This window comes from Ranitomeya imitator, chromosome 8 (assembly GCF_032444005.1).
Source record: "Ranitomeya imitator isolate aRanImi1 chromosome 8, aRanImi1.pri, whole genome shotgun sequence".
NCBI lineage: Eukaryota > Metazoa > Chordata > Amphibia > Anura > Dendrobatidae > Ranitomeya > Ranitomeya imitator.
In genome coordinates, this window is record NC_091289.1 from 45,233,948 (window position 1) to 45,258,618 (window position 24,671).

The 24,671-nt window shown below is 44.6% G+C and overlaps 1 protein-coding gene across 1 annotated transcript in view; it reads right to left on the bottom strand.

The window, feature by feature from the left end:
- Positions 1-24,671, bottom strand: part of STAB1 (stabilin 1) — a 194,501-nt gene that overhangs the window by 134,662 nt on the left and 35,168 nt on the right. The window contains exons 13-21 of the mRNA XM_069736838.1: positions 24,340-24,402; positions 23,309-23,422; positions 22,147-22,200; positions 20,689-20,769; positions 18,440-18,598; positions 18,055-18,111; positions 17,882-17,965; positions 16,380-16,466; positions 7,676-7,787 (exon numbers count right to left, since the gene is read on the bottom strand). Coding sequence (XP_069592939.1) covers positions 7,676-7,787; positions 16,380-16,466; positions 17,882-17,965; positions 18,055-18,111; positions 18,440-18,598; positions 20,689-20,769; positions 22,147-22,200; positions 23,309-23,422; positions 24,340-24,402 — 811 coding nt within the window. The remainder of the gene's footprint in view (positions 1-7,675; positions 7,788-16,379; positions 16,467-17,881; positions 17,966-18,054; positions 18,112-18,439; positions 18,599-20,688; positions 20,770-22,146; positions 22,201-23,308; positions 23,423-24,339; positions 24,403-24,671) is intronic.

The following is a 24,671-nucleotide window of genomic DNA, read 5'->3' on the forward strand; positions in this document are numbered from 1 at the left end:
CCAGAGCGATCAGCCGCGCTCACGGGGGGAGCGTGGTCGATCGCGGCCGGGTGTCAGCTGACTATCGCAGCTGACATCTGGCACTATGTGTCAGGAACGGTCACGGACCACCCCTGGCACATTAACCCCCAGCACACCGCGATCAAACATGATCGCAGTGTTCCGGCTGTATAGGGAAGCATTGCGCAGGGAGGGGGCTTCCTACGTGCTTCCCTGAGACCCTCGGAGCAACGCGATGTGATTGTGTTGCTCCGAGGGTCTCCTATCTTCCTCTCCCTGCAGGCCCCGGATCCAAAATGGCCACGGGTGTTGTGAATTCTGTGGCAGAGCTCCCTCCTGTGGTCACAAGTGGTACTTCGGCTGATTCTCTCTGTGAGCTTCCGTTGGTGGAGGAGAGTGGTACTGCGGCTTCTGAGTTTCCTTCCTCAGGTGTTGTGGTGAAGTCGTTAGGTGCTGCTCTATTTAACTCCACCTAGTGCTTTGATCCTGGCCTCCAGTCAATGTTCTAGTATTGGACCTGTTTCCTCCTGGATCGTTCCTGTGGCCTGCTGCTCTGCATAGCTAAGTTCTGCTTTGCTATTTTGTTTGCTGTTTTTTTCTGTCCAGCTTGTCTATTTGTTTTTTCTTGCTTGCTGGTAGCTCTGGGACGCAGAGGGTGTACCTCCGTGCCGTTAGTTCGGTACGGAGGGTCTTTTTGCCCCCTTTGCGTGGTTGTTGTAGGGTTTTGTGTTGACCGCAAAGTTACCTTTCCTATCCTCGCTCTGTTTAGTAAGTCGGGCCTCACTTTGCTAAATCTATTTCATCTCTACGTTTGTCTGTTCATCTTAACTCACAGTCATTATATGTGGGGGCTGCCTTTTCCTTTGGGGTATTTCTCTGAGGCAAGGTAGGCTTATTTTCTATCTTCAGGCTAGCTAGTTTCTCAGGCTGTGCCGAGTTGCATAGGGAGCGTTAGGCGCAATCCACGGCTGCCTCTAGTGTTGTTGGAGAGGATTAGGGATTGCGGTCAGCAGAGTTCCCACGTCTCAGAGCTTGTTCTATGTTTTTGGGTTATTGTCAGATCACTGTATGTGCTCTGACTTCTATGTCCATTGTGGTACTGAATTACCTCATCATAACAGTACTGGAGGCCAAAAATACTAATGATTCTCAATAGAGGGAAAAAAGAAGTTCTGAGACCATTTTTTTTTCTCTGCACTGTGTTTTGCCTTTTTTTTCCCCTAGACATTTGGGTGGTTCAGTACACAGGTGTAGCGATGGACATTAAAGGTCTGTCTTCATGTGTGGATCAGCTCTCGGCAAGAGTACAAAAGATTCAAGACACTATTGATCAGAAATCTATGTTAGAACCAAGAATTCCTATTCCTGATTTGTTTTTTGGAGATAGAACTAAATTTCTGAGTTTCAAAAATAATTGTAAACTATTTCTGGCCTTGAAACCTCGCTCCTCTGGTGACCTAGTTCAACAAGTTTTGATCATTATTTCTTTTTTACGTGGCGACCCTCAGGACTGGGCATTTTCTCTTGCGCCAGGAGATCCTGCATTAAGTAATATCGATGTGTTTTTCCTGGCGCTCGGATTGCTGTACGATGAACCTAATTCAGTGGATCAGGCAGAGAAGAATTTGCTGGCTCTGTGTCAGGCTCAGGATGATATAGAGGTATATTGTCAGAAATTTAGAAAGTGGTCCGTACTCACTCAATGGAATGAAGGTGCGCTCGCAGCTATTTTCAGAAAGGGTCTCTCTGAAGCCCTTAAGGATGTCATGGTGGGATTTCCTATGCCTGCTGGTTTGAATGAGTCTATGTCTTTGGCAACTCAGATCGGTCGACGCTTGCGTGACCGTAAATCTGTGCACCATTTGGCGGTATTACCTGAGCTTAAACCTGAGCCTATGCAGTGCGATAGGACTTTGACCAGAGTTGAACGGCAAGAACACAGACGTCTGAATGGGCTGTGTTTCTACTGTGGTGATTCCACTCATGCTATCTCTGATTGTCATAAGCGCACTAAGCGGTTCGCTAGGTCTGCCACCATTGGTACGGTACAGTCAAAATTTCTTTTGTCCGTTACCTTGATCTGCTCTTTGTCATCGTATTCTGTCATGGCATTTGTGGATTCAGGCGCTGCCCTGAATTTGATGGACTTGGAGTATGCTAGGCGTTGTGGGTTTTTCTTGGAGCCCTTGCAGTGTCCTATTCCATTGAGAGGAATTGATGCTACGCCTTTGGCCAAGAATAAGCCTCAGTACTGGACCCAGCTGACCATGTACATGGCTCCTGCACATCAGGAGGTTATTCGCTTTCTGGTGTTGCATAATCTGCATGATGTGGTCGTGTTGGGGTTGCCATGGCTACAAGTCCATAATCCAGTATTAGATTGGAAATCCATGTCTGTGTTCAGCTGGGGTTGTAAGGGGGTACATGGTGATGTCCCATTTCTGACTATTTCGTCATCCACCCCTTCTGAGGTTCAAGAGTTCTTGTCTGATTACCGGGATGTATTTGATGAGCCCAAGTCCGATGCCCTACCTCCGCATAGGGATTGTGATTGTGCTATCGATTTGATTCCTGGTAGTAAATTCCCAAAAGGTCGACTGTTTAATATGTCTGTGCCTGAGCACGCCGCTATGCGGAGTTATGTGAAGGAGTCCTTGGAGAAGGGGCATATTCGCCCATCATCGTCGCCATTGGGAGCAGGGTTCTTTTTTGTAGCCAAGAAGGATGGTTCGCTGAGACCTTGTATAGATTACCGCCTTCTAAATAAGATCACGGTTAAATTTCAGTACCCCTTGCCGTTGTTATCTGATTTGTTTGCTCGGATTAAGGGGGCCAGTTGGTTCACCAAGATAGATCTTCGTGGTGCGTATAATCTTGTGCGTATTAAGCGAGGCGATGAATGGAAAACTGCATTTAATACGCCCGAGGGCCATTTTGAGTATCTAGTAATGCCATTCGGACTTGCCAATGCTCCATCAGTGTTTCAGTCCTTTATGCATGACATCTTCCGAGAGTACCTGGATAAATTCCTGATTGTGTACTTGGATGACATTTTGATCTTCTCGGATGATTGGGAGTCTCATGTGAAGCAGGTCAGAACGGTGTTTCAGGTCCTGCGTGCTAATTCTTTGTTTGTGAAGGGATCAAAGTGTCTCTTTGGTGTACAGAAGGTTTCATTTTTGGGGTTCATCTTTTCCCCTTCTACTATCGAGATGGACCCTGTTAAGGTCCAAGCCATCCATGATTGGACTCAGCCGACATCACTGAAAAGTCTGCAAAAGTTCCTGGGCTTTGCTAATTTTTATCGTCGCTTCATCTGCAATTTTTCCAGTATTGCTAAACCATTGACCGATTTGACCAAGAAGGGTGCTGATGTGGTCAATTGGTCTTCTGCTGCTGTGGAAGCTTTTCAAGAGTTGAAGCGTCGTTTTTCTTCTGCCCCTGTGTTGTGTCAACCAGATGTTTCGCTTCCATTCCAGGTCGAGGTTGATGCTTCTGAGATTGGAGCAGGGGCTGTTTTGTCGCAAAGAAGTTCTGATTGCTCGGTGATGAAACCATGCGCCTTCTTTTCCAGGAAGTTTTCGCCTACTGAGCGAAATTATGATGTGGGCAGTTGCTGGCCATGAAGTGGGCATTCGAGGAGTGGCGTCATTGGCTTGAAGGAGCTAAGCATCGCGTGGTGGTCTTGACTGATCATAAGAACTTGACTTATCTCGAATCTGCCAAGCGGTTGAATCCTAGACAGGTTCGTTGGTCGCTGTTTTTTGCCCGTTTTGACTTTGAGATTTCGTACCTTCCGGGCTCTAAAAATGTAAAGGCGGATGCTCTGTCTAGGAGTTTTGTGCCCGACTCTCCGGGTTTATCTGAGCCGGCGGGTATCCTCAAAGAGGGAGTAATTGTGTCTGCCATCTCCCCTGATTTGCGGCGGGTGCTGCAAAAATTTCAGGCTAATAAACCTGATCGTTGCCCAGCAGAGAAACTGTTTGTCCCTGATAGGTGGACGAATAAAGTTATCTCTGAGGTTCATTGTTCGGTGTTGGCTGGTCATCCTGGAATCTTTGGTACCAGAGAGTTGGTGGCTAGATCCTTTTGGTGGCCATCTCTGTCGCGGGATGTGCGTTCTTTTGTGCAGACCTGTGGGATTTGTGCTCGGGCTAAGCCCTGCTGTTCTCGTGCCAGTGGGTTGCTTTTGCCCTTGCCGGTCCCGAAGAGGCCTTCGACACATATCTCTATGGATTTTATTTCAGATCTTCCCGTCTCTCAAAAGATGTCAGTCATTTGGGTGGTCTGTGATCGCTTCTCTAAGATGGTCCATTTGGTACCCTTGTCTAAATTGCCTTCCTCCTCTGATTTGGTGCCATTGTTCTTCCAGCATGTGGTTCGTTTACATGGCATTCCAGAGAATATCGTTTCTGACAGAGGTTCCCAGTTTGTTTCGAGGTTTTGGCGAGCCTTTTGTGGTAGGATGGGCATTGACTTGTCTTTTTCCTCGGCTTTCCATCCTCAGACTAATGGCCAGACCGAACGAACCAATCAGACCTTGGAAACATATCTGAGATGCTTTGTTTCTGCTGATCAGGATGACTGGGTGTCCTTTTTGCCTTTGGCTGAGTTCGCCCTCAATAATCGGGCCAGCTCGGCTACCTTGGTTTAGCCGTTTTTCTGCAACTCTGGGTTCCATCCTCGTTTCTCTTCAGGGCAGGTTGAGTCTTCGGACTGTCCTGGTGTGGATACTGTGGTGGACAGGTTGCAGCAGATTTGGACTCATGTAGTGGACAATTTGACCTTGTCCCAGGAGAAGGCTCAACGTTTCGCTAATCGCAGACGCTGTGTGGGTCCCCGACTTTGTGTTGGGGATTTGGTTTGGTTATCTTCTCGTCATACTCCTATGAAGGTTTCCTCTCCTAAGTTTAAACCTCGTTTCATTGGTCCGTATAGGATTTCTGAGGTTCTTAATCCTGTGTCTTTTCGTCTGACCCTTCCAGATTCTTTTTCCATACATAACGTATTCCATAGGTCATTGTTGCGGAGATACGTGGCACCTATGGTTCCATCTGTTGATCCTCCTGCCCCGGTTTTGGTGGAGGGGGAGTTGGAGTATATTGTGGAGAAGATTTTGGATTCTCGCCTTTCAAGACGGAAACTCCAGTATCTGGTTAAGTGAAAGGGTTATGCTCAGGAAGATAATTCCTGGGTCTTTGCCTCTGATGTCCATGCTCCCGATCTTGTTCGTGCCTTTCATATGGCTCATCCTGGTCGTCCTGGGGGCTCTGGTGAGGGTTCGGTGACCCCTCCTCAAGGGGGGGTACTGTTGTGAATTCTGTGGCAGAGCTCCCTCCTGTGGTCACAAGTGGTACTTCGGCTGATTCTCTCTGTGAGCTTCCGTTGGTGGAGGAGAGTGGTACTGCGGCTTCTGAGTTTCCTTCCTCAGGTGATGTGGTGAAGTCGTTAGGTGCTGCTCTATTTAACTCCACCTAGTGCTTTGATCCTGGTCTCCAGTCAATGTTCTAGTATTGGACCTGTTTCCTCCTGGATCGTTCCTGTGGCCTGCTGCTCTGCATAGCTAAGTTCTGCTTTGCTATTTTGTTTGCTGTTTTTTTTCTGTCCAGCTTGTCTATTTGTTTTTTCTTGCTTGCTGGTAGCTCTGGGACGCAGAGGGTGTACCTCCGTGCCGTTAGTTCGGTACGGAGGGTCTTTTTGCCCCCTTTGCGTGGTTGTTGTAGGGTTTTGTGTTGACCGCAAAGTTACCTTTCCTATCCTCGCTCTGTTTAGTAAGTCGGGCCTCACTTTGCTAAATCTATTTCATCTCTATGTTTGTCTGTTCATCTTAACTCACAGTCATTATATGTGGGGGCTGCCTTTTCCTTTGGGGTATTTCTCTGAGGCAAGGTAGGCTTATTTTCTATCTTCAGGCTAGCTAGTTTCTCAGGCTGTGCCGAGTTGCATAGGGAGCGTTAGGCGCAATCCACGGCTGCCTCTAGTGTTGTTGGAGAGGATTAGGGATTGCGGTCAGCAGAGTTCCCACGTCTCAGAGCTTGTTCTATGTTTTTGGGTTATTGTCAGATCACTGTATGTGCTCTGACTTCTATGTCCATTGTGGTACTGAATTACCTCATCATAACACACGGGGCTGCATCCGGGTCTTGCAGGGAGGTGGCTTACAAGCGCCTGCTCAGAGCAAGCGCTTGCAAGCGTCGCTGCAGTGCCTGTCAGATCGCTGATCTGACACAGTGCTCTGCAAAGTGTCAGAACAGCGATCTGTCACTTTACTGTCATGTTCCCCTTTGGGGCAAAGTAAAAAAAAAAAAATTTACATGTGTAAAAAAAATAAATAAATTCCTAAATAAATAATAATAATAAAAAAATATTGTTCCAATAAATACATTTCTATATCTAAAAAAAAAATAAAAATAAAAGTACACATATTTAGTATCGCTGCGTCCATAATGACCCAATCTATAAAACTGTCCCACTAGTTAACCCCTTCAGTGAACACCGTAAAAAGAAAAAAAAAAAAACGAGGCAAAAAAACAACGCTTTATTATCATACCGCCGAACAAAAAGTGGAATAACACGCGATCAAAAATACGGATATAAATAACCATGGTACCACTGAAAACGTCATCCTGTCCCGCAAAAAACGAGCCGCCATACAGCATCATCAGCAATAAAATAAAAAAGTTATAGTCCTCAGAATAAAGCGATGCAAATATAATTATTTTTTCTATAAAATAGTTTTTATCGTATAAAAGCTCCAAAACATTAAAAAAATGATATAAATGAGGTATCGCTGTAATCGTACTGACCCGAAGAATAAAACTGCTTTATCCATTTTATTAAACGCAGAACGGTATAAGCGCCCCCCCAAAAAAAAGAAATTCATGAATAGCTGGTTTTTGGTCATTCTGCCTCACAAAAATTGGAATAAAAAGTAATAAAAAAAAGTCACGTGCCCGAAAATGTTACCAATAAAAACGTCAACTCGTCCCGCAAAAAACAAGACCTCACATGACTCTGTGGACCAAAATATGGATAAAAATTATAGCTCTCAAAATGTGGTAAGCGCAGTGACTGACTGCAGCGGTCTTGTGCATTTATTTATTTATTTTACTCACTTATATAGCGCCATTAATTCCACAGCACTTTATAGGAAAGATTTATATCTTTGTACCGTGTTAGCCAGTAGATAGAAATCGTTACCATCTTTTCAGTTAGCCATTAAAAGTTATCAATTAATGAGGACTCACAGCACTTTACAGATATCATCACTGTCCCCATTGGGGCTCACAATCTAAATTCCCTATCAGTATGTGTTTGGAGAGTGGAAAGAAACCGGAGAACCCAGTGGAAATCCACGCAAACACGGGGAGAACATACAAACTGCTTGTAGATGTTGTCCTTGGTGGGATTTGAACCCAGGACCCCAGTGCTGCAAAGCAACAGTGCTAACCACTGAGCCACCATGCTGCTCTGTACTGTGCTTGTGACATCCATGCTGCAGTCAAAACATATGGACCAGAGCAGCGGTACAGAACCGGCACTGGACACTAGGAAGGAGACTACTGTCTGCCTGTACAATCGCTTGGGCACCACTTTTGTGAAAGTGGAAAAACCCTTTGAACGAAGGTGCTGTGTTTGATGTATATCATGTTTAACATTTCCTCTGCTCACTCACCTTCCTCACAGTCATCGCCATGTTTGTTAGGTTCAGTGCAGATATGACATGCAAGTCCTTTATACTTATGATAACACACGCACTTCCCGTTCCCACTGACACCATCATTGCACTGTATGGGAAAGCGGTAAAGTGTGATCAAGGGCAAAAATGGACTTAAGGTTTGTTTTGGAAAAGAAGAACAACATACAGTGTAGTGAGAAAAGTTCTAAAGATCTGCATAAGTATGCGCAAAATTTCAGGCATATATGCAATTACTCCAGGTGGGACTACTAAAGTACATTTTATTTTTTCTGCCTATTCACATGAGGCTGATTTGAAACATGGAGAGGTAGGATATACAGTTGTGGCCAAAAGTATTGACACCCCTGCAATTCTGTCAGATAATACTCAGTTTCTTCCTGAAAATGATTGCAATCACAAATTCTTTGGTATTATTATCTTCATTTAATTTGTCTTAAATGAAAAAAACACAAAAGAGAATGAAGCAAAAAGCAAAACATTGATAATTTCACGCAAAACTCCAAAAATGGGCCAGACAAAAGTATTGGCACCCTCAGCCTAATACTTGGTTGCACAACCTTTAGCCAAAATAACTGCGACCAACCGCTTCCGGTAACCATCAATGAGTTTCTTACAATGCTCTGCTGGAATTTGAGACCATTCTTCTTTGGCAAACTGCTCCAGGTCCCTGATATTTGAAGGGTGCCTTCTCCAAACTGCCATTTTTAGATCTCTCCACAAGTGTTCTATGGGATTCAGGTCTGGACTCATTGCTGGTCACCTTAGAAGTCTCCAGTACTTTCTCTCAAACCATTTTCTAGTGCTTTTTAAAGTGTGTTTTGGGTCATTGTCCTGCTGGAAGACCCATGACCTCTGAGGGAGACCCAGCTTTCTCACACTGGGCCCTACATTATGCTGCAAAGTTTGTTGGTAGTCTTCAGACTTCATAATGCCATGCACACGGTCACGCAGTCCAGTGCCAGTGGCAGCAAAGCAACCAAAAAAAAAAAAATCAGTGAACCTCCTCCATGTTTGACTGTAGGGATCGTGTTCTTTTCTTTGAATGCCTCTTTTTTTCTCCTGTAAACTCTATGTTGATGCCTTTGCCCAATATGCTCTACTTTTGTCTCATCTGACCAGAGAACATTCTTCCAAATCGTTTTAGGCTTTTTCAGGTAAGTTTTGGCAAACTCCAGCCTGGCTTTTTGATGTCTTGGGGTAAGAAGTGGGGTCTTCCTGGGTCTCCTACCATACAGTCCCTTTTCATTCAGACGCCAACGGATAGTATGGGTTGACACTTTGTACCCTCGGACTGCAGGGCAGCTTGAACTTGTTTGGATGTTAGTCGAGGTTCTTTATCCAACATCCGCACAATCTTGAGTTGAAATCTCTTGTCAATTTTTCTTTTCCGTCCACATCTAGGGAGGTTAGCCACAGTGCCATGGGCTTTAACCCTCCGTCACATACAATATTCGGACTAACGAGTTCACATACAATGTGCCTGTCAGGCGCCTGCTGGAAAAATACCTATAATATCTAATGTTTGCAATTTCAGTGCTCTAAAAGTGATCAGTGACCTTCATAGGGATGTAATAAAAGAGACTACACATAATCAGTTGCAAAAAAAAACATTTACTTAACATAAAACTAATAACTATGAAATACAAACTTTTCAAAACTCCCGCCAAATAGTCCCCAGTGCGACTCTCTCAAAAAAATGTACAAAGAAAATTTTTGAACACAAACTTAATTTTAAGGTACCTTAAGTACTATTAAAAACATATTCAATCAGAAGTAGATGCTGAGGTTTCCCCAGAAAAGTCACACTTGCAGAGCAAATAGCAAGAATTACACACCATTTTTGCATGTGTCAGGCAAATTGCTTTATGACATTTATCTTTTCCAATATAATATGATCCAACTTCTTCATCCTCACCACTGTAACCATCTTGCTCTGTTTCAGAATCCAAGACACATTATTCCACCTCATCATGAGAATCAATCTCACTTTCCTCTCCTAAATCCTCATTCAGTGTGAGGTCTCTATCATCTAACAGCATGTTTGTTACTTCCTCAACATCAAGTTGTTTGGATAAATTGTACATTTTCCTCTCCATTTCAGCAGATAATCTGAAGCAAGAGAAGGAATATGTTAGGGAACTACTGTATATGCCTGAGCAGCACACTTTCTTTTATAAAATCTCCCTTATTTCTATGAAATATCCTCACATTTTGTGCTATACATTCACAAAACAAGCTAAATAAACTATTGTGATGAATAAAAACATAAAATACCAACCTTACTGAATGTGGCGTATTCACATACAATGAGCCTGAGAGATCTGTGCAGCTATATCCTCTCCCCTGAAGCTCTGAAATCCAACTGTGATATCAGGTTTCACAGACCTTCAAGAGACAGGAGACTACCTGGAGGGAGGGGGTTTCCTCACAATCTGGTGAGGAAGGAGAAATGAAAGTAAAAGAGAAGCGCCTGTCAGATCAGTTGTATGTGACGGAGGGTTAAACTTCTTGATGACACTGCGCACGGTAGACACAGGAACATTCAGGTCTTTGGAGATGGACTTGTAGCCTTGAGATTGCTCATGCTTCCTCACAATTTGGTTTCTCAAGTCCTCAGACAGTTCTTTGGTCTTCTTTCTTTTCTCCATGCTCAATGTGGTACACACAAGGACACAGGACAGAGGTTGAGTCAACTTTAATCCATGTCAACTGGCTGCAAGTGTGATTTAGTTATTGCCAATACCTGTTAGGTGCCACAGGTAAGTTACAGGTGCTGTTAATTACACTAATTAGAGAAGCATCACATAATTTTTCAAACAGTGCCAATACTTTTGTCCACCCCCTTTTTTATGTTTGTTGAGGATTTATAACCAATTTGGCTTTAGGAAAATTCTTTTTGTGTTTTTTCATTTAAGACAAATAAAATGAAGATAATAATAACAAAGAATTTGTGTTTGCAATCATTTTCTGACAGAATTGCAGGGGTGTCAATACTTTTGGCCACAACTGTTTAGTGGTTAGGGACCAACCATAGAAAAAAAGTCACCTTTACGTGGTTGGAAGGCTGTTGCACTCTTTGATCAAGAAACACTGAGTACCTTTACATGTTTTGACGTGTACAGCAATATTGGAGAACATGTATTTCTCCTTCGCCTCATTGGGGGACACCGACCGTGGATATATGCTGCTGCCACTAGGAGGCTGACACTAAGTGATACAAAGAAAGTTCGCTCCTCCCCTGCAGTATACACCCTCCTGCTGGCTCTCTGCTCCTCCCCTGCAGTATACACCTCCTGCTGGCTCTCTGCTAACCAGTTCTTGCTTAGTGTCCGTAGGAGGCACATGGACGGGTCTGCTATTCAGACCCAAAACTCTTTATTTTATTTTTATCTTTTGATTTTATTTTTTTCCATGGATGAATGGGGCGACGGATCCTTTTAAGGTTCCGATCTCCCCGAACCATCAACAGGCAAGCACGGAGAATGTCGCCTCTCCGTATCCTCTCCTGCGATGTGGGATGCCAAGCCTGGGCTGATTCTTAGGGGCTATGGGCCCCTTCAAGGGCACCGATCTCCCTGCACCATCAACAGACAAGCACATGGAGTGTCGCCTCCACGTACCCTCTTTTGCAGCCAGGCCTAATGCCGGACAACTGGCCCGGTCCACCGGGGGGCTGAACTCCGTGGATGTACAGAGGCCCCTCTCTTTGGCGTCCGACCAGCCCCCACTATACCACCACTGTTAAAGCGGATGGCACAAGGAGGCGGATGGTCCCTCTCCACATCCCTAGCAAAGGGATGATGGATTGAGGTTTATCCCTCTATCCCTGCACCGTCCACGCTACAATACCTGACCTGCAGCAGAACAATACTCAGCGCTGAAACGCAGTAATTCGTGGTGGCTCCATGCCGGGACGTGCACCAATGGTGAGTGGATCCAGTCAGCGGTGGGCCTCTGCAGAGGGATATTCACATGCGGAGAAGCAGCCTCAGGCTTTCCTGTGGCCAACCTCCCTCAGGTAACGCTCCGGCCGGCTGCAAAAATGTAGCCTCCGGCTTCGGCCAATGTGTAGGCTGCACCCCTGAAGCCGCACCCATACTATGGCGCTTCTCACCTGGCATGGAAGAGCTCAGTTTTCTCAGCCACTACAACTCCCCTCACTTCTACCGCTGGTATCGCTCACGCCGGCAGCAGAAATTTTGGCCCTGGCTTGGGCCTATCCATGGAAGTCTTGAGGCTCCGCCCACATCGTGCCTGTGGCTCCGCCCCCCGAATTGGCGCTTCTCGCTTTCTGCGAGATTTTATCATCTCTGCAACTCCCGGTGGCCATCTTGGTCCACCTGGCCGGCTCAAACAGGGGCGACAACTTTAGATTAAAGGGGCACAACGACTCTGCAACACCCTGGTCTTAAAGACACATGACCAGTATTCCCTGGTCTTAAAGGCACATGACCAGTATTCCCTGGTCTAAAAGGCACATGACCAGTATTCCCTGGTCTTAAAGGCACATGACCAGTATTCCCTGATCTTAAAGGCACTTGACCAGTATTCCCTGGTCTAAAAGGCACATGACCAGTATTCCCTGGTCTAAAAGGCACATGACCGGTATTCCCTGGTCTTAAAGGCACTTGACCAGTATTCCCTGGTCTAAAAGGCACATGACCGGTATTCCCTGGTCTTAAAGGCACATGACCAGTATTCCCTGTTCTTAAAGGCACATGACCAATCCGAAGCCGGTCACCCTAAATGAGCTCAGGAGCTCTCTGCCGCTGATCCCAGTTTATCCCAGAGTACCTAGTTCCCTCAGTTGACTTCGTCACTGACCGCAATCCATGGTTTCTCTGACCAAGAGATTGAATCCCTCCGTGATCCCTCTGTGGCTCGGAGTGCTCGCAGGATCGATATACATGGTCACTCTCCTACATGGGAGCCGTCGGCTAGCAGGGGCCGCAAGTATTCTAGAAACGTACAGGTGTCTAGAAACGTACAGGCATCTAGAAAACGAAAGTTTTCATTTCCTGATCTCTCTCCCCAATGATTTGCTGAGAACAAGACTCTGAATATGGATCGGATAATGTCTTGGATCTGGACTTGCCAGAGCTTCAGAAAAGGATGAACTTGCCTATTTATATCATCTCCATCTCTGTACATTGACGAGGACTCCGGTTCTGCTCTAGACTACGCAGTGTCCCTCATAAAGAGACTAAACTCCCTCGCAGAGCATTTGCCATTCAGTCCGGATAAGCGACTCACTGGACAGAAGCCTCTACGTGGGATGCCATGCCTGGTCTGATTTTTAAAGGCAACGGGTCCTTTAAAGGGCACCGATCTCCCCACACCTTCAACAAACGAGCAAATGGATTGTCGCCTCCATGTATCCTCTTCTGCATCCAGGCCTAACGCCAGTCAGCCTGTCTTGTCCACCCGGAGACCTGAACTCTGTGGATGTACAGAGGCACCCTTTTTGGCATCCGAGCACCCCCCTCTGCATCACCACTATTTAGCAGATGATGCAAGAAGGCGGACGATCCCTTTCCACTTCCCTGTTACGAGGATGATGGATCGAGGGTTCCTAATTTTTAACTCTGCACTGTCAGAGAGCGGCGATGGCAAGAGACGATGACCTGCTGGATGCAGCCGCGCATTCTGCCACTTGGCATATTAACCAGGTAGAATCTCCTGTGGTATACCTACCAGTATGCCTGCCTGATGTATCATCAATTAAAAATACCACGGACTGTCATAGCAAATCTGGTTTGTTCCGTCTTGCGGCTTTGGGTTCAGCACTCTACCCTCCCTAGCCACCGCATGGATTGCTAGAGCAATGGTCTCCTGGTTGGAGACCTTAACTACTTTGATTCACACCAGTAACCTTTTCCCGAAGACAGTACAACTGGCCAATCAAATCTTTTGAGCGGGAGACTAACAAAGGTTCGTATGTTTCCTACAGACCCAACCGGCAGTGGAAGGGTTGTCCAGGACCGTCTAGATCCAAGGGATCTTGGTTCCAAAAAGGGGAACGAAAAGTAAGACCGATCCTGGACCTCAAACTTCTAACAACCTTTGACAAGGTCCTCCTTCGAATGGAGTTTCTCCGCTAAGCCATTACTTTAACAGAAAAAGGTGGAGTTACTGGCATCCATCGACATTCGGGATGCTTACCCTCACATTCCTATTTTTCCCCTCTTCAAAAATTCCTTTGCTTTTCCATTCGTGAACAGCATTTTCAAGTCACAACCTTGTCCTTTGGTCTTGCTACCACACCCAGAGGTGTGGTATTCTCAGGGGTCATGGCGGCTGTCATGTTCCTCTTGCAACCTAGAGATGTGGTTGTCCTGCCCTGTTTGGTCGACTGTCTAGCTGCTCTTCCAGGACTGCGCTGAGTCGTCTATATCTCTTGCGATACCCTCTCACCTGGGCTGGCAGCTAAACTTAGACAAGTTCTCCTCATTTCCAGCCCAGCAGATATCCTTTTTGAGGATGATCCTGCACACTTCCAGAAGGATGGTAATTCTCCCTCGAGACAAGGTCATGGCCCTTCAACAGGGAGCTTGCGCACTTGATCACTCATTCCCTCATTTCATTCAATTTGCTAGGAGGGTTCTGAGGAAAAATGGTGACGACAATGGAAGCAGTTTCCTTCGCTCCGCTCATTTTCAGCAAGTCAAACAGACTTTCAGACAGTAGTCTCTGAGCTCCTTCTTCATCCAGGGCCTTTCTCTCGGTTCAATGGTTATTAGTAACTACCAATGCCAGTCTTCTTCTCCCGATCATTGCTCTGGAGATCCGAACAGTAGTCTTACAGCAGGTCCATTGCCTCCTGGCGGGTCACCCCATCCGAATTCAATTGGATAATGCCATGGCTGTGCCATACGTCAATCATCTAGCAGGTACCCACGATCAGGCGCCATGGCCGAGGTACCTCACATTCTCTGATGGGCCGAGATCTATCATTCAGTGATCTCGGCAGTACATATCCCAGGAGTAGAACTCTGGGCGGCAAACATATTCAGCCGTCAGGGTTACGCCTCAAGTGAGTGGGAACTTCACCCGAAAGTCTTCCATCAGCTGTGCCTTCACTGGAGATCTTCAGCTGTAGATCGGATGGCGTCCAGACTGAACGCCAATGTACTCGAGTTCGTGGTTCGGCCTCGATATCCAAAAGCCATCGCACTGCATGCTCTGGTTCTTCTGTGGTACCAGTTTCCATAACTTCCCTTCCACTACTTTCGGAAGCAGAAAGGGCCCCAGTGATCCTCGGAGATCCGCACTGAACCACGTCAGTTTTTTTGTTTGCGGAGCTAATATCTTTCTCCCTATTGCAACAAAACTGCAAGTAGGGACTTTCTCGCAGGGAGTTTTCACACGTAGTGCTTCCCTATTGCATACCGTTAGATCATTGGGACCTAAATGGTCCTGGGAGTCTTACAGTAGACTCATTTTGATCCGGACAGACTTTACTATCAGGGAAGGTCGCCCCTTTTTTCTCTGCGATATCCTCATCCTGACGAGTCTTCGGAGCTAGCTGCTCTGTTCTTTCAGACTTTTTTCCCTTATTACCTTCAAGGCAAGGTTGTCCTCAGGCCATCCCCGTCCCTTGTTACCAAGGTGGTAATGTATTCCCACTGTTATGAGGGCATGGTTCTTCCCTCATCTCTTTCGGCACCAGTCCACAAAATGGAATGAGTTCCCCATATTCTGGACGAAGTGAGTGCTCTGAGTAGGTACGTCTCGAGGACGGCGTCCTTCCGAAGGTTGGACGCTTTATTTGGGCTTCCTGATGGTAAGAGGAAGGCTTCCTGACGTTTACAGTAAGAGTTTAGCCGTTTCATCGGCCATGTTAGCCTGGTGGATTCGTTTCACCATCCAGGAGTCCTTCCGTATTAAATGTCAGCCTATCTCCCTGTCTATCGAGGGTTCTAGGCACCAGGCGTGGGCAAAGCATGCCTGCAACCTTGCGGATTTGTCCAGTCCGCATGCATTCTTGAAGCATTATAATTCCCACACTTCCACAGATGTGAGTCTGGGCAGGCGGACTCTGCAGGCCGCGGTGGCGCACTTGTAAGTAGCGGTTACACAGGGCCTGATCTGATGTTGTCCCCACCCAAGGACTGCTTTGGGACGTCCCACGGTCTGTGTCCCCCAATGAGGCGAAGGAGAAATAGGGATTTTTGTGTACTCAGCGTAAAATCATTTTCTCCGAGCCATTCATTGGGGGACACCGCTCCCACCTTGTTATTAGCTTAGGCTTGTTTTATAATCGGACATGCTATACTCTCATATATAATATGACATGCTATACGCGCATATGTTGCTATTGATCTCTTACTGCTTTTGCTCCGAACTGGTTAGCGGAGAGCCAGCAGGAGGGTGGATACTGCAGGGGAGGAGCTAACATTCCTTGTATCACTTAGTGTCAGCCACCTAGTGGCAGCAGCATACACCCACGGTCTGTGTCCCCCAAAGAATGGCTCGGAGAAAAGGATTTTATGGTGAGTACACAAAAATCCCTATTTATTACTCGCAGTGGGCTGACATATCATGTTCATATATTGGCCACATAGCGTATTTGTCCAATTATTTTTTTTTTCTTTGCAGAGTATAATTGTAAAAAAACAGGCGCAAATGCAATAACGATTTGAGCACCTGGTGTCAGAAAACCAAGCAGGAACATACTTACACGTCCTCGTCCATAGCATGGATTTGAGAATCCACCAGTGCACGGCTTGCAGTCAGGACCATAAAACCCCTTGCAGCATCCATTCACCTAAAAGAACCCACATAAATCCATTAGTATAGTTGTATCTGGTTGTAGGTTTGCCTAAGGCCAGGTTCACACGTTCAGTATTTGGTCAGTATTTTACATCAGTATTTGGGGAGTTTTTTACCTCAGCATTTGGAAGCCAAAACCAGGAGGGGAACAATGAGTTAAAGTATAATAGAAACACGTCACCACTTCTGTATTTTTCACCCTCTCCTGGATTTGACAAATACTGAACACCAACTTTTTCTACCCCCTCTATATCTATCCCTTATTTTCTCATTGTCTTTCTCTACAACTCTCTTTCTTTGTATGCCTCTCTTTCTCAATCACGCTCTCATTTTATGTGTCTCACTCTTTTTCCATCTTGTGATTACTTTAACTCTCTCTATCGGAGGCGTTCAAGAACTACGAGTTTTCCAAGCGGACGCTGCTTTAGGAAACGCCTCTTTTGTTAAGGAGTTTTTCTTCTCCCAGAAGAGTTTTTGAATAGTTTTACCCCTCAGGCCATGTGCACACGTTGTGGATTTTGCTGCGGATCCACACCGGATTCGCTGCAGTTTTCCATGCATTTACAGTACCATGTAAACCTATGGAAAACAAAATCCGCAGTGCACATGCTGTGGAAAAATACGTGCGGAAACGTATAGTTGTTTATTCCGCAGCATGTCAATTCTTTGTGCGGATTCCACAGCGGTTTACACCTGCTCCATAATAGGAATCCGCAAGTGTAAAACTGCAGGTGAAATCTGCACAAAATCCGCAAAAAAATTGTGGTAAATCGGCTGTAATTCCACAGGAAATGTGCAGTGCGGGTTACCTGCGGATTTACCAAAATCAGTCCAGAAAAATCCGCAGAGTAATCTGCAACGTGTGCACGTGGCCTAAATCGTTTCTGGAGGCTTTTGAACTGACATTTTCTAGTTTGGAGAGATTTTCTCCAGGATCCTTTTTTTTGTCCACCGGGTGTTTTTCAAAACCAGTTCAGGAAAAAATGCATTGTGGATTTTCCAGCAGATCTGCCTTAAAAAAAACCCCTCTCAAATAAAAACACAAACGTCTGTGCAAAGATAGCCTCTCTCTTTTTCTTTCTCTCCTCTCATTTCCTTTGTTCTTTTCTCTGTATTTTTTTGCTGTGTCCCTCCTCTGTCTCACAACTTCTATCTTTTTCTCTACCTGTCTATACATTTTTTCTGCTTCTTTCTGTCTCTATTTTTCTCTGTCTCCCCCAGTTATTTCTGTATCTATCTTTTCTTTTCTGGGTCTTTTATGTGCCCAGTCAGGATAGAGATTCCCCATTGTGCCGATCGGTGCAGGTACCAGCAGTTGGTCACCCGCCGATCAGTAAGCTATCACCCATCCTGCGGAGCGGTAATAAAGGTGTTCAGTGAAAACCTGTTACGTATCATCGCAATACTTACAATACGAGAGCGGCTGCAGTTTCTGGCACAGCCTTTTGTGATGGTACCATGGTCTTCATACAGACATCCTCTATCAATGGTTCCCTAAGGGCATAAGAGACTCAAGTAAGTAAATTCTAACTTCACGTTTACAGTAAAAAAAATAAATCTTACTGCATAAAAGTTCTTTTTACCTGGTCAGTGCTGCCATCCGGACAGGGCAGTATGGAATCACATGTGGAACATGTAGTCTGTTCAAGACATTATAAAGAGGCATTTACATGGGATCACAAATCAAGAAAACAAAAAAACCCCACTAAAAACATAAAGGGAGCTGCCCCCATCATGTGTCCAAAGGAGAAGAACATATGACTAGGCAAAAGGCAGCACAGAACATATAGTACTACATTGTGCTAGGCATTAAATGTGCCGCAGATCTGGTACGTAGGACATAGGAAGGGAAGATATATTCATACATATAAGGAAAATGTTCCTCCTATGAGGAACCTCTCAGTGATCGTTGGTTAAAGGTCATAGAAGCTTATAATTGTAACAATGGAAAGAGAAACATGCGACTACCTGTACAACTTCTTCCACGGTCTCATTGCATCTAGCTGGCAGAATTGGCAATATAGTAGAAGGAATGAAAATCCCATCCAGAACGTGGATAATCCCATTAGAAGCAACAATATCACTGTGCATAAGTGGGATTCCTTTATTTCCAAACAGAATCCTGCCCTAATAAGATAAGAAATAAGTCCACATGTTTACTCACTGCACATGTTTACTCACTGCTGCGCTGGACGGAGGAGACGGAGCGCAGGACGGAGGAGACGGAGCGCAGGACGGAGGGGACGGAGCGCAGGACGGAGGAGACGGAGCGCAGGACGGAGGGGACGGAGCGCAGGACGGAGGGCAGCACGGAGGGGACGGAGCGCAGGACGGAGGAGACGGAGCGCAGGACGGAGGAGACGGAACGCAGGACGGAGGAGACGGAACGCAGGACGGAGGAGACGGAGCGCAGGACGGAGGAGACGGAGCGCAGGACGGAGGAGACGGAGCGCAGGACGGAGGAGACGGAGCGCAGGACGGAGGAGACGGAGCGCAGGACGGAGGAGACGGAGCGCAGGACGGAGGAGACGGAGCGCAGGACGGAGGAGACGGAGCGCAGGACGGAGGAGACGGAGCGCAGGACGGAGGAAACGGAGCGCTGGACGGAGGAGACGGAGCGCAGGACGGAGGAGACGGAGCGCAGGACGGAGGAGACGGAGCGCAGGACGGAGGACTGGGGATACACAAATGACAGCAAACATTTCCACAAAGGCGTGGAAAGCCAAGATATGGAGCTTTGACTCCTTGAATGCTCACATCGAAGACATAATTCAGGGTATATTACCAAATTTGTTGAACGTTATCCAAATGAAAATCTGTTCTATACATGTGACATAAGTGCAAATATTGTTACATGAATGGAGCAGTCACACAAATTTCTGCAACAAATCTGTGGAGTGATAATGTACCCAAAAGGGGCATTTACACTGCATGTTTTTCATGAAGGAGCTTTCCTAGGAACGCTAGTTTCCTGATAATCGAACTTGCTGCTGATCACAAGCCGAACAAGCAAGATGCTCATTTGTGGGGTGAAATAATCATTTTGTTTTACTAAAAGATTCTCATTCTCGGCAGCACATGTGCACTGAACGCTCTACTACTGACCATTCAGTGCACATCTGAACAACAGTCTGCCACTGCAAACAGGCTATTAAACGACCAGAGACCGGAGGCAAATATGTTACCAACAGTGGTCGTTTAACGATGCGCATCATGCATCGCAGATGCACCCACAACGGCAGTCCAAAATCTTATCTGCCCGATCAACATCTCCCTAGACAAACCAGTTTCCGTTGCTCCATACAAATTAGAGTGTCAACCAAAATCATCCATATTGGCAGGTACAGCCGACCTTTATCTAATGTGTATGGGGGTCTAAAAGCAGTTTCTGATGCTGATTTGCTTCTTACAGTTTTAAAAACACAGTTGTACATTGAAAATACTAAAATATATAGAATTTTCCTAGTAATCTCTGCACCAGGATTATTGATATTCATTGCTAGATAAAGAAAAATGATCAAAGACCAGAACTAAATACTAATGATAAAAAGAGTGAGGGACTTCATAATAAATCATTACAGGGCACTCCATTTTTTTATTTGATTTTTTTAATTTAAACTGTGCACCTCCTCCAATTGCTCCACTGACTCAGGAACATATTTTCTTTTTCTTCTGAGCCTCTCTGTTCCAATGTTATGTCCCCCGAAAATAAAGATGCATATTTTCTCTTCAGCCAACTGGGTGTATACCACAGAAGTTCTTTGTGGGCGTCTGCATTTTCTTCTCTGGTGTGAACCAATCAAAACATGGCCACGCCCATTAAGGAGTTCTGTAGTATACGCCCAGTTGTTAAAGGGAAAATTTACAACTTTTTTCGTGGGAGGGACTTTGGAATGGAGGGGTGCAGAAGAGAACGAAAACCTGTTCCAGAATCGGTGGAGCAGGGATAGTAAAATGATATGTGATTTTTGGCATGTGGTTCCGCCCAATGCTTCCTTACTGTGGGTCGCATGTTTTGAAGCAAAAACACATGAAGCCAATGATGGAAACAGCATAAAGGCAGCAATCCATGGTAAATCTAAGCTCAATTCTTGCTGTGCAGTTCTTGCCTGCGTGTTACGAACTGACGCACAAGCTATGGTTTCAGTTTGTGCACCTACAATTTTAAATAAAATAAAAGACATAAAAACGCAATAAATGAAGCACTTGCTACTTACATTTTCCGTCACATTGATCTTAATCACTTCATTTGAAGAAGTCATAACTTGGGGCATGGTGATAAGTCTGTCTACAGTAACCTGAAAAAAAGAGGCAATAAGAAGCAGTAAATGGCTGCAAGAACGCTCGTGGTTTCATATGACAAGGTGAGGAGACTTAAGTCTTGCAATGCTCCTCTGGGAAATATGCAAATTGACACATCAGAGAGGAAGAGGACTAGAACTCTAGTGCCACCTATTGGAAGTAGCAATCCTAAAAGTCAATAACGAGCCTTGACACATGACTTAGGATAAAAGTCAAAACCAAAATCTCAACTTGCAGACACTATGTTTCGGGGTACTGCCCCTCGTCAGTGCAAAGTGTGAGATCTGGTTTGCCTAGGTGAAAGGTGTCTGACCAGTATCCAAGGGGTAACGTTTCTCCTTGCGTAGAGTGACATGTCAAGCCTGATATGCCATGGTGAGGAGACTTTTATCCTGTGCAATGTTCCTCTGAAAATATACAAATTGTCTCTTCAGAGAGGAAGAGGACTAGAACTCTAGTGCCACCTATTAGAAGTAGCAATCCTAACAGTCACCCAGCCAAACCAGATTTCACACTTTGCATTGACGAGGGCAGTGTGTCTGCAAATTGGAATTTTGTTTTTTTAATCTGAAGTCATGTGACAAGGCTCGTTAGAGGGTCGATACTTACTTTTAGCATCGCTGCTTCCAATAGGTGGCACTATAGTTCTAGTCCTCGTCCTCTTTGAAGAGACAATTTGCCTGGTTTTATAGAAATACAGGTACATCTCACAAAATTAGAATATCATCAAAAAGTTAATTTATTTTAGTTCTTCAATACAAAAAGTGAAACTCATATATTATATAGAGTCATTACAGAGTGATCTATTCCAAGTGTTTATTTCTGTTAATGTTGAGGATTATGGCTTACAGCCAATGAAAACCCAAAAGTCATTATCTCAGTAAATTAGAATACTTTATAACAACAGCTTGAAAAATGATTTTAAAATCTGAAATGTTGGCCTACTGAAATGTATGTTCAGTAAATGCGCTCAATACTTGGTCGGGGCTCCTATTGCAATTACTGCATCAATGTGGCGTGGCTGATGTAAAGCAGACATATGGGAAATGGTATTTATTAATTATTTTGTGGGACATAACTCTCTGGTTTAGGGGCATAAAAAGTAAAACTTTGAAAATTGTGAAATCTTCTACATTTTTGATATTTTTACAAATAAGCGCAAGTCGTATCAAACAAATTTTATCACTACCATAAAGTACAATGCGTCACAAAAAAAAACAATCTCAGAATCACTAGGATATGTTTAAGCGTTCCAGAGTCATTACCTCATAAAGTGACACTGCTAAGAATTGAAATTGAAATTGGCCCGGTCAGGAAGGTGAAAATAGGCTTCCTGGGTGAAAAGTGTGAAAATATTGGATTCATTTACTTACAGCAGCCACAGATGAAATATGGTATTTAACCAGCTCCAACAATTTGTGTTTTGCCTGTAAATAAATTAAAACACTTCTTTAGTGCAGGGAAACGATCAGCACAATTTTGCTTCGTAACCTGAGGTACAAAGAGGTAGGAGTTAAAACAGAATTCAATGATGTGTCACATATCCGGCTGTGTGGTGTTCTTTACTTATTGTGATTATCATTGCTGGGACTACAGAAGCACGTGAGCCCTAGTCCGACTCCGCCCCCTTCTGTGATAAGCAACTCACTGTCTATAGATTAAATACACAGAAAGCATGGTGTGGGCGGGGTTAGCTGTGGTGTGGATGGAGTTAGCTGTGGTGTGGGTGGGGTTAGCTGTAGTGTGGGCGGGGTTAGCTGTGGTGTGGATGGAGTTAGCTGTGGTGTGGGTGGGGTTAGCTATAGTGTGGGCGGGGTTAGCTGTGGTGTGGGTGGGGTTAGCTGTAGTGTGGGCGGGGTTAGCTGTGGTGTGGATGGAGTTAGCTGTAGTGTGGGTGGGGTTAGCTGTAGTGTGGGCGGGGTTAGCTGTAGTGTGGATGGAGTTAGCTGTGGTGTGGGTGGGGTTAGCTGTAGTGTGGGCGGGGTTAGCTGTGGTGTGGATGGAGTTAGCTATGGTGTGGGTGGGGTTAGCTGTAGTGTGGGCGGGGTTAGCTTTCTCAACCCTGCTTCATTGCTAAATCTAAAAAGTCTGATTGTGTCAGAACCGCTGCACTCAGTAATCTAAGTGATACATCGTTGGATTCAGGGTCTCTTTAGCTACATTATGCTGCCCTTAGGTGAGGTAGCAAAAAATTGCTGACAGATTCCCTTCAAAGGTTTTTTATGAGTTATACATATATATCAAGTGTGTAATTAGTGTACCACCTCAAGGATCCCCACCATTCACAGCAATACCATAAATGTCTTGATTGCACAGCAGCCCTCTTAGGTGAACAGTTCTGAACTACAGTACCAGACACTGTACAAGGACACGTGTCACGGAGCCGCTACTCAAGGTGGAACCCACCGATCACATATCGGAGGACTCTCTTAGGAAAAAGTCACTACTAGAGGATCCTAGAAAGCCCCTTTATCCTTGCCCAAAATAAATCACTATCACAACCAGACTTTCAAGCATCCAGAAACAGCTTCCTACCTCAGTGAAGAGATAGATTAACCGTCCGTCTCTTAAAGAATCCACAGCTTCGTTAGTTGGAACAAATGCAGTGAAGGATCCGGGTCCATGTAATATCGGAGGAAGATCACAGTTCTGCACATAGAAATAAAAGAATTACATATATGGAATATCTTTACATTATGACATTTTCGGGCACATTTCCATCAATTTTTAAATACTTTAGCTTTATAAATGCAAAATTAAAGGGTCCGTCCTTTATGTTTATACTCATGACCTATCAATACTATAGATCAATAAAATCTTTTCATTAGAAGTTGAAATAATAATTATATAAATTTAGAGTATGGCTCTATAGCACTACAGTGATTATTTTATAATTTACAACAAATGCACAAAAAAAATCTGTGTTTTTTAGAAGTTTTGTTTAAATTAATTTTGTTTTCCATATAATGATAGCCATGAGAGTGTTTTTTTTTTTTTTTTTTTTTTTGGGGGGGGGGGGGATAAGGAGCTGTAGGATGTAGGATGCACACAGCATTTTTTTTTTTTTGCGTGGTAATTCGGTCATATTTTTTTTCACTGATCATCACGTGGTATAAGTAATTACCGTATAGCGTTTTTTAGTGCAGGTCGCTATGGATGCAGAGATAATAAGCATGTGTCTTTTGAGGGTCAATTTTTCCCCCACCCTTTCATAGTGAAAACTGGGATTTTTTTTTACAGTTTTTATTTAAAACACAAAACTTTTTTTTTTAGAATATTTAATAGTTTCACAAACAAGGGGGAAATGCCAAAGACTGAGCTTCATAGGAGACCGTGATTTGTTCTGTATACTGCAATACTACGGTATATACTTTTCTAACACGATTTTTTCAAAAAAATGCGTTTTAGTAACACTTATACATTGATAAAAAAATGATTTAATAGGATTTTTTTTTTTATTGTGCACCATCCATATTGAGTGTGTTCTTTATTTGCCTTATTTTTATAGGCAAGAAAGTAATGTGATCTAGGCATAGTCCAGTTGCTGAAATAGTCACATATCTTACCTCCAACATCGTTTGGAATCTACTAAATATTTCTGTTGTGGCAAGAATGTCACCTATTGTCATCTAGAAAAAAAAGGTGGAAACAGAAACGGAGGAGTTTAGATCACACAGATCATCCCAACATTCATTTTATGACTTACTATGTTGTACACACAGCTGGATTAGGGTACGTCCACCCGAAGCATATCCACATAAATTAACAGGAGGCAGATATTGTATCCTCAGTGCTGATTAGGAATTCACATTGTTCACTTTTTCCCAAAATTTTATCCATGATGCCGCCGCCGTAAGGCCAAATTCATATAAACTTGTGATTTCTCATGCCACACATA